This window comes from Vicia villosa, linkage group LG7, assembly GCF_029867415.1.
Source record: "Vicia villosa cultivar HV-30 ecotype Madison, WI linkage group LG7, Vvil1.0, whole genome shotgun sequence".
Classification (NCBI taxonomy): Eukaryota; Viridiplantae; Streptophyta; class Magnoliopsida; order Fabales; family Fabaceae; genus Vicia; species Vicia villosa.
This window is the reverse complement of record NC_081186.1, coordinates 67,737,249-67,747,295: the sequence shown is the minus strand read 5'-3', so window position 1 is coordinate 67,747,295 and position 10,047 is coordinate 67,737,249. Positions and strand designations below refer to the sequence as shown.

The 10,047-nt window shown below is 34.8% G+C and overlaps 2 protein-coding genes across 3 annotated transcripts; one reads left to right on the top strand and one right to left on the bottom strand.

Annotated features, from left to right (window-relative positions):
- Positions 1-2,150: 2,150 nt before the first annotated feature.
- LOC131620674 (protein SICKLE) lies at positions 2,151-4,772 on the top strand. 2 transcript variants are annotated; one of them, XM_058891812.1, is made up of 3 exons: positions 2,151-2,284; positions 2,499-2,834; positions 3,618-4,772. In XM_058891812.1, exons 2-3 carry the CDS (start codon positions 2,504-2,506, stop codon positions 4,385-4,387), a joined length of 1,101 nt encoding a protein of 366 aa, XP_058747795.1. In that variant the 5' UTR covers positions 2,151-2,284; positions 2,499-2,503; the 3' UTR covers positions 4,388-4,772. The 2 variants fall into 2 exon arrangements, with proteins under 2 accessions (XP_058747795.1, XP_058747794.1); XM_058891811.1 differs by having other exon boundaries at positions 3,591-4,772.
- Positions 4,773-5,181: 409 nt separating this feature from the next.
- LOC131620673 (VIN3-like protein 2) lies at positions 5,182-9,500 on the bottom strand. Its single transcript, XM_058891810.1, has 4 exons — positions 9,311-9,500; positions 7,184-7,835; positions 6,665-6,984; positions 5,182-6,244 (listed from the first exon to the last, which is right to left on the bottom strand). Exons 1-4 carry the CDS (start codon positions 9,357-9,359, stop codon positions 5,481-5,483), a joined length of 1,785 nt encoding a protein of 594 aa, XP_058747793.1. The 5' UTR covers positions 9,360-9,500; the 3' UTR covers positions 5,182-5,480.
- Between the last annotated feature and the right edge of the window lie 547 nt (positions 9,501-10,047).

The window sequence follows — 10,047 nt, the reverse complement described above, 5'->3', positions numbered from 1 at the left end:
TTAACCTCTAAACACAACCCTTCAAGTCATTGTATGCATGTAAATAGTTAACAAATCATATTTTAGAATTCAAACTTAATTACTTTCACATCCAAAAACATGTGATCTAATAAAGTAGTCATATTTGACAACACATTATCAGTGTACATTCAATCATGGGCAAACAACTTATAGATATCTTCACACTTGAAGAAAGCTATTTTGGAATTTCATTTTTACAGTGAATCATGGGTAAACTTGTATTTTTTTTCCCACAAGATGCTAGATATAATTTAGTAAAAAACATACTTACACTTTACTCCTTAAATTAGAACCTTACAAACATAAAGAAAAGAATATATTTGTATTCATACCACCGCTTAACCATATAATTAAAAGGTAATGCATGAATAAACTAACCTTTGAATGAAACACACTCCTAAAAAGAACCATTTATCTGCTCGGAAAAAATATTGATTTCAATTGGGAACTATATCAGAGAAATAAATATAAAAATACTAAAGGACGTGAACCATTTCCTGCTCCCTTTTGACCCGTCATTCTTCGTATTAAAAACCTTTTGCCTGCGATGAAAGCACTGGGCATTAGTTTGTCCAGGAAGATACATAGCTGTAAAAGACCATTGAACAACCACACTAACATCAGTTGGAAATAAGATTATCTAAAATTTTGAAATATTCAAATCATTTCTATTAATGCTATATATTCCAAACAGTGGAGTAAAATCCAATATTGTAGTTAAGTGCATCATGTCACTTTAGCCATTAAAGATAAAACTCATATAAAATTGTGAATAGACAGTACCAAATTGTTGATAAGCCAGCAAAAAATTAAACATAAACAAATAGTTCAATTGAAATTGATAATTATACTGATATACTATCATCCACTATATTTTTCCAGTTGCTTCCATCATGCTTCTTGGCTGTCTCAATCAAAAGATTATCCTCCTTGCCATAGTCATAAAATTATGAAGACAGAGAGCATTAACACCGCAAATTCCAACTTCCAATAATAGTTAAAATCAGTACAATAAATATAGCCAAATAAAATTTCACACTCGACACTACAATTCATCACAATATTAAAAATTGCGGCACAACCAACAGTTATCATTACTATCTCGATTCAAAACTTTAAATGAATAACTAAATCAACAAATTGAAATATTATACCTGCAACAATTGTGGATTTTAACAATAGAAAACTACATAAATGGGAAGAACATTACAACAGAAACAACGGCCAAAAGTTATCCAAAGATGATGTGATTACATATTGAAACCAAAAAATTACAACAAAAACCAAATCTATAAATATGAGAACAGAAAACTTAAATGGTAGAATGAGGATAATGGGAGCTCGGCAGACTTAAACATGGAAGACTGACAATCACTTGAATCATATCACCCTGAAAAATACGACAGCCACAATTTTAAATTACTAACAAATACACATGTAAAGAGGAAAACAGTGAATGACCCAGATTTATACCTTTGAAACAACCAATATTAACTATATGTGTTCTTTGTTTGAAGCACTGATGACAATCCTTTGATTCTCCTTGACAGATTCAATTGGGCGAGCCATGACTTGATTGTTAACTTGAAAAACGGGAAAAAATGATTAAACCATGATAAAATAAAACAGAAACGTGTAGATGATTATAGGTTGTGAGACCGTGCACTTTTGAAATTTGAAGAATGGAATAAGAATGGAGTTTACAGATGTGAACGATGACAATGAGAAGCTGTGTTAGGGTTTTGCATCCTTGAGGTTTTTATAGAGGGAAAAAAAATTGAATCCTAAACGATGCACTTAATGAGAATCAACCCTGGGAAGTTGTGTTGAGTATTATACGTGTAAATTAAGAATTGAACGGTTCAGTACAAAGATGTGATACAGTTAATATTCAAAATGTGATTAAAGTTGGGCCCACAACTTTGATAGTGGTTGCAAGTGATTAAAATTGGGATTAAAATAATTTTAAAATGTATGAAAAAATACTGGGATGACACATCAGTATCATTAATTGCTAAATGCATATAAATCAAGCATTAGTGTAATAAGTCTTTTTTACCCAAGAAATTAGATAAGATTAAGCTTTAATTAGTGGGGTTAAACCTGATTTTTCCGGAGGTACTTTAATTTTTATATATTATATATTTATAATAGATTTACATCCCACAAATTTGTTTCCTTCTTACTTGGCTACTCAAAAGTATCCCGCGTTTGCCCTAATCCATCACCGCCGTCCGTCACCGCAGCAACTCGCCGTCTCAAGGTTTGATCTCGGTCTCATCGCAACTACTTCAAACCCTAACTCATCATTATTTATTCAATTTCTTAATCAATATTTCAAAAATTACTTCAAACACAATATTTCATCATTCAATTCTCTTCTGCTTGTAATTGTATTGCTTTTGCTCTTAAGTTTGATAGTTATTAACCACAGTTTAACTTGTGGTTACTGTAATTAATTTTTTGATCAATATTAGGTTACATGGAAGATTCAGAGCAAAGAAGAAAACGGTTGAAAGAAATGCGATTGCAAGCTGATCTTGCTGGAGATTCAGGTGGTGGCGGTGGTGGTGGTGAAGGTTCCGGTACGCAGGGTGTTCTTTCGAATCCATTGGCTGAAGCTCCTTCGATTATGCTTCCATCGGATGCTGCTCCGAGATTTAACTATTATACAGATCCAATGAATGCGTTCTCTTCTGACAAAAGGAGTAGTGACAATGTTCGGGTGCAAGCGCCCGAATATTTGCCTCCCCCTCCTCCTCTTCCTGTAAATTTTCGTGGATCTCCTATGGGGCAGTTTTCGCCACATACAGGTATACTTTGGTTTCTGAAATTGTTTCATAATGGTTTCTGAAATTGTAAAATGTTAATTAAGTTGGTCAATTTGTTGGTATTTTTTGGAACTATAATGATGTTGAGTTGAAAATGTAGAGATGAATTTGAAACAAGTGAATGATAGTTTATTGGGAAGCATATGGTAACGAATTCAGAACGGTGGAGGACTTGGTTGATAGAGTATTACAATTTTATAGACTAATTTGGATATTCAGTCAACATTAAATTAAACTATTAAACCTAACTTATGTTGGTGTTATTCATATCATATGAATGCATACTGGAATTAGGACTTCGTAACCCTGCTTCCATTTTTTTTAGAGTAACCCTTCAAATATTTAGTTTGCAGAAGAATGTTTCCATCAATAGCCTACAATTTGCACTATTTTTGTAATGTTTATCGGTCAATGAGGAACTATAGTCTTATAATCTTCCAACTTCCAAGAATACGAATTTAACGCGAGGGACTTGATTGAGTCAAGTTTGGGTATATTTATATATTGAAAAAATTTTGAAGGTCTTAATTTTATAATCCCAATCTTTCAAGGAACAAAAATATCATCTTTAATGTATGAGAAGTTTTTCTGGCCTGTTTTTATTAAAATATTTTTGAGTTGATGTCTGAAGCACTACATTGATGAGTTGTTATTGTATTGTTATGATCTTTAGTATTTTCTCTTATGTAGACTCTAATCACTGTGTAGATTTACATTTAAATTTTTCCTGTCTTACAATTCACATTGATTGGTTTGAAATAACAGAATCAACAAATCCACAGATGTCTCCTTCTGCCACTCAAGCAATGCCAGCACCCTATAGAAACCCAGTTTGGAATGGACCTAGAGGCCCTCCTCAGCAGAACTATCCATTCCGTCCATCAGGTGGTGGTACTTATCCAAGTCCTAGGTTTGAACCACCGGGCGGTCCATCATACAACAAAGCACCAGGCATGAATCAATGGCCCGGCCATAATCCAAATCCTAGGTTTGAACCACCGGGCGGTCCATCATACAACAATGCCCCAGGCACGAATCAATGGCGCAACCATAATCCAAATGCTTCTTCAGGATTTAGGCCAAATTATTCGGAAGGATATATTCCAAATCCTTCTTCAGGATACAGTCCAAATCATTCACCAGCATTCAGGAACGGTCCTAACACTGGTCGAGGGCGAGGCAGGGGCTTCTGGCAGAATACCAGAGGCCCTGTTTCAGGACATGGTGGTAGACAAGGATCAGGTTCTCATGGTCGCTGGTCCAATGAAGACAGAAGTTATGGTCCAGAACGTTATTACAAGAGATCCATGATCGAAGATCCATGGAAGTGTTTGAAACCTGTTATATGGTGTTCAAAATATCCTTTTTCAAATATTTCATTTACACCCGAGAATTCGAAACCCCGGGCTCCTTCAGAATCAACAAGTACAAAAAGGGAGGGACAGCCTGCTGATTTTAGTAAACCCAATTCTGGACCAAGCCTTGCCGAGTACTTGGCTTCCGCGTTCAATGAAGCTGCCAACACTGAAGAATAATGTATGAGTTCAATGAAGCTGCCAACACTGAAGAATAATGTATGACGAAGACTGCATTGAATGCATTGGACTCAGCTATTTGTGTAGCGTTTGTACTTTATACACCAAACACCCAAGAGGAGGTTTTAGGAATGTGCTCAGCTCAGGTTACTAACATGAATTATTAGTGCAGATACAAGGTCCGTGCATGATCTGTGTAGAAACTGTTCAAATTATGCAACCACATTTTGAGTGTTGTGGTTGTTTAATGTTTAAATTTAATGCTTTGGCATAAGCTGAATGCTGAACTTGAGAGACAGTGAGCATCTAACGGCCTCGATGTTCCTAATCATTAGGCTGGAAAATTGAATGGTTTTATGCATATTATAGAATTTTTTACACTGCATGATTTGAATATTGTATTTATACCCTTTTATGCATATTACTTATACATGAAATTTAATAGCATGTATTCACATGGTATTTGATAGTGTTGGATAAATAAACGGGCTTAATTAACAAGTTATGGTTAAGAATTAAGATGTTTCTATAATGAAAGTTGATATATTTGAAAATCGTTTTTATATTAGTATGTTGTTTTATAACTTTATTATAAGGGTTTATTGAAATAATTCATGTATGTAGTGTAAACTATTTTTTTTTTATTGTTTTCTTGAGGACTTACAGGAGTATAAAATAGCAATACATATACAATACATCTAAAAGCTTGAACACATAGGGGCGTGTAATATGTATCCATAATCCATGCTAAGTCGACACAACTAAAATATACTTTTACTATACTTCCTAACGAGTTATATCTTATTAAATTAAATTTATATGATTTAATAAAGCATGTGAATCTCACTTTTTAAACTTCATATTTGAGATACCATACATGATTTCTATCTAATAATGTTAGAATGCATGTTAAGATTTCTTTAAAAGACAATAAACTAGTTCACCCCATCACTAGCCAGAGGAACAATTGAAAAATCTGATCCATGTACTCATCCTACAATTCCCTACAAAATGAAAATAATATCCAGTGCCATTTAGGTTCAGTGGAATCAAACCAAGAACAAAATATTTGATGTAGAAGAAACTAGCTCTCCTAAGATTTTTGCTCGCTACAAATTTCGTCGGTGAAAGTGTGTATTAGCTGATCTGCTAAGCTTGCAGGGTCATCAATCAGTGCATCAACAAAAGCACTAACCACCCTTCTCTCTTGTTGATTCGCCTTGAGACTAAACCAAGTGAGAAACTTCACTCTAAAGATTTCATCTATGTGCCCTTGATGCTCCAACCATTTCACTACTCTCACAGAATACTCGTAATCGTTCTCCTTCACGCGCTTTCTAGAACTCAAACCAGTAACTTGTCTCATCTCATTCGGTTTAGAAGGCGTGGCAGGTGGAACTGCTGCAAAACTTTTATACGAAAAAGGGTCTATCGTTGCAGGCTTTGTCAGAAACTCTTCAAACCTGTCCCTGATGTTTAAAACTGCGGGTTTTTCAGAAGACATCTTAATCTGGTCTTGTGGATATCTGTTCATAGTTGAAGAATAGTTTCCAATTTGTCGAATGAATTTTGACGGCGGTTCACAGGGTGTCACCCATTTAGCTTCTGCTGCACCCAAAATCCCCGTGCTGCTGAATATAGAAGCCTTGCAAGAGTACTCGGTTGCAGGAATGAGGTTTTCTAACTTGAATCTTTTCTCGGGCCTCAAAACAATGAAAGTCGGTTGTTCTGGGTAGTCCATTGATGATATTCTGTGCCAAAGTCTGCAGCCTAGAAAGTTCTTTAAGAGTTTGTCTTTGTATTCGAGCACAATGACCACTGAGGTCGGAAGACACTCTTCAAAACGTAAAGAGCATGCTGCCAAAAGTAAAGTGACAAGAAAAGCCGAATTAGTGTAGGTTAATAGAAAATCAAAATTATCTAATACAATGTTGTTAAATAGCGGTACTATAGCTGCTATGATTCTGTAATATACTGTTTAGTACAAAATGTTTTCAGATAGCGACTGTAGTTGTGCCATAGCACTGTAGCATAACGGAATTTGAACAAACTGTTGTTTTCCACTATCCGCGTTTGACAATACTAAGATTAATACAATGAATATAACCATATTATGGATTCAAAATTTCAAGAATGAACAGGAATCAAGGCTCTTTGAACTTTGACTAATGTACTAAAGTGCAATTAACATGAAAATCCCGAGGATTTCTGGCTCTGCCTGGCAATTAAAAGCTCAATCAGTTGACCTTCATACAAAACAAAAAATTAAAAGCTTACTTGGTGCTTCTTTCTTTTCTTCACAACTAGAAAAGAGTTCAGAAAACTTTAAATCAAAACATTCAACTGCAGTAGAGCACAACTTCTGAACCTCAGCACCACATGAGAGCCGGCTCACAATTCCACGCGTCATCCTAGCATATACGTGATCCAGAGGCCCCACTTCATTCTCCAATAATTTGAGAGCAGTTTCTACAATCTTATGCACTTCAGTGTATACTTTTGTTCCTATGAGAATTCTGTGCGCCAAGGAAATTCGCAGAGAGAGTATATCCACTCTTCTTGCTTCTCTGGCAACCAATAATTGCTTTCTCCATGTCCTAAAAAATCCAGATATTCATTTCAATAAACGATATTTTACACATGTTGCCTTAAACAGCTGAAGAGAAACCAGTCCAAACAAAATTTTCCCGAATATTTCTAAAGTAATTGGCGGGATTTGTGTGTCTACATGTGTATGCATCTATTTATGTATATCTTACTTTTGCATGTGTATAAAATAGAATGTAAACTACTTACCTCATTAAGTCATTAATTCTTCCGCAAGAAACACAACAGAAGCTTCCATCCAAGCTTACACCGCGACTTCCCTTCAAAATGCAAGACATTTGACTACTCAAAGCACATTGCAAATGACATGACATTCCACATGACTCTTCATTCGGTTTATCAGAGGTGCAGGTCAACCACAGACTAGGATCCTTGTTATCATCGTAACAACGACAAATACAACAAGAACATCTCTTGCAAAATGAATCTTCTGGATTCAGCATAGCTTTGCATGCAACATTCCGACACACTAAGGTTTTTGTTGTTTCCTCATTCATGTTCTCTAGTTGAACATTACGTAAATCCAGAGTCGGAGGTCCTTTTTTCCTTTTAGATCCTACGCAACTTTTGGCAGGAGAATGAGCAAGATCATTTTGGTCGACGTACACGTTGGATTTCTTAGAAATTAACTTCAGAAGATATTCTATCATCTGACCCTTAGTATATCCAGTGTACTTCCTTTCTTTGCCTAATTCAGCACAGATTAATTCTAGGAGTTCCCGGCGAGTAAATGATTGAAGTATTTCCGGAGCATCTTTGGACTGACAGGCAACTTCACGGACCAGTTTTTGCTTCTCTTGGAAATTCATAACACCGCATTTTGTAGGGTCAAGGAAAAAACCTATATTGAAAGATGAACAACATTCTTAAGTTCATATCATCTCAACGAAGTGAAAATAAATGAAGTTCAACACGACTATATGGAAATCTTTTAATAAATTTATGAAGTACATGACTGTCCTCTATGGAAAATTTGAACACTGTATTTATCACATTCCTAAAATATCTACCATGTATAAATAAAACACCTTAATTGACGACAATTTGTACCCAAAAAGGTGGCGGCAACAATTTGCAACACTTGTCAAAATGATGAAGACAACAATAATAACAATAGTCTCTTACAGCGCAATCCTAAACATTTGCTTTAAAAAATCATTGTTACATTAACTTCTACGAAAACTTGATCCACTTCAGTTCCAATGCACATTGCATCATTGTGAATTTCAATAGATCTAGCTAAACACACTTCTTTGAAACCTTCATCTTTCCTAACTAAAATTTTCTTATTACGAGATGGCAGGGCAAAGCCATTCGGTACAAAATCTTACAATCCCTTCCTACGTGAATCAGGAGGTCCTATTAGACAAATCCTAACAAAGAGGAATACAGAAAAACATCATTCACCGATCAATAACCATACTTTGTCTCATTTTCCATTAAGAGATCAAAATCAACCCAAACAAAACCTATATCAGCTGCATTATCAATTTCACAACTAATATTACAAGTTTCAGAATTGTAGAGTAACGTCTGTCTATACAACATGGAGCCCATGACGCGAAACATGCATATCATTCTATAACTCATTCAGAATCACAAATCCTCACTCAAACACACACGTTGGGAACTAGACACGTCCAAAGACGTCTCAAGGTTTTGGAAACCCTGCGTATATTAGCTGCAGTCTAACCATAAAAAAACAAATAGAGGTCCTATTTAACCACGACTTAACTATAAGTCTATAACAATATTTAGGATTTGTGCAGTAGTCCGCCTTGTACGCCTTCAAAGACGGCACTGGACATGTCTGAAACACCAGAGACAAAATATGAATGGTGCCAAAAGTAATCCTAAAAAGCAGCAAGTACAAATTTTGTATAGCATTATCTATTTTCCAACCCCACCCTTATTTATTACAACAGTGATGAATGTACTATGTTTTTCATTGTGAACTCACAGTTCTATTCCGCCTAAACGCAATCACCACTCTCATCAAAAACCCAAAGCTTGTGAAAAACTAGCCCTATAACCAACAACCAACAACCAACAACCAAAGCATTGAGAAATTATTACAACAATGGAAAAATAATAATTATTATGAATAAAAACAAAAAGATCAAGGGTCACTCACTCACCCTAGCTCTATTATATAGAAAAACGGAAAAAAAATACAAAAAATTTCCCTAAAAAAATTGCAATAGCTACATTGTTATGAGGACAAGAGATGCGGTATATAGAAGAGAAAACGAAGCGAAAAAAGTTGAAGAGAAATAAAAAGAAGCGTAAATCGAAGGAGAGAAGAAAAAGACGAACCGTTGTTGGTTGCGGTGAAAAGACACATCTTGTTTTGGTGTTCGGCCATGATTGTTTGTTGTTGTTGTTGTGGGATGAACAACAGAGTTTTATCTGAGAATCTGTAGCATTACAGTGAGAGAGAGAGAGAGAGAGAGAGAGAGAGAGAGAGAGAAGAGTGTGTCATGTAATTTGAGCATTCAATGTCATGATGAGTGACTTGGCATAAAACGGAAACACACAAAACCACATTATGCTAATAATAATATTATATTCATCTCTATTTCTTTTTATATGTTTTTTTTATACTACCTCCGGTCCTATTTATAAGAAAAGATTCTTTTATTAGATACATTGAATAAATAATGTATCTAGACAGTTTATTGTCCACATATATTATTTATTCAATGTATCTAAAAAGAGAATATTTTCTTATAAATGGGACCAGAGGGAGTATTATATTATTTGTTTATGAGAAAAGGAGTCATCATGTAAATAAAAGAAGATGAGAGGATCCAATTCTAAAGTGTAGTACATAACTTTGCCTTTGGGGGAAAAAATGTAAAATAACTTTTTTTTTAAACTAAGAAAGAGTCTTTTTATTTAATAATTCAATAATGTGAGAAATAAAATGATAAGATTGATCAAAATTGATGGGAGAAGACAAAAATAAGGTTCCTAGATAGTTTTTTTCACACCTAGAGAGTAAGTTAACCAAAAAAAACTTATACTATTTTTTAATGAATCTTTTATTATAA

Bases quoted from the DNA above. Each gene is read 5' to 3' on its own strand.
- LOC131620674 (XM_058891811.1), top strand. From the start codon at position 2,504: ATGGAAGATTCAGAGCAAAGAAGAAAACGGTTGAAAGAAATGCGATTG. The intron at 2,835-3,590 runs GTATACTTTGGT...CCTGTCTTACAA, and splicing joins GCAGTTTTCGCCACATACAG to TTCACATTGATTGGTTTGAA.
- LOC131620673 (XM_058891810.1), bottom strand. From the start codon at position 9,359: ATGGCCGAACACCAAAACAAGATGTGTCTTTTCACCGCAACCAACAAC. The intron at 6,985-7,183 runs GTAAGTAGTTTA...TGGATTTTTTAG, and splicing joins AGAATTAATGACTTAATGAG to GACATGGAGAAAGCAATTAT. The intron at 6,245-6,664 runs GTAAGCTTTTAA...TACTTTTGGCAG, and splicing joins AGAAAAGAAAGAAGCACCAA to CATGCTCTTTACGTTTTGAA.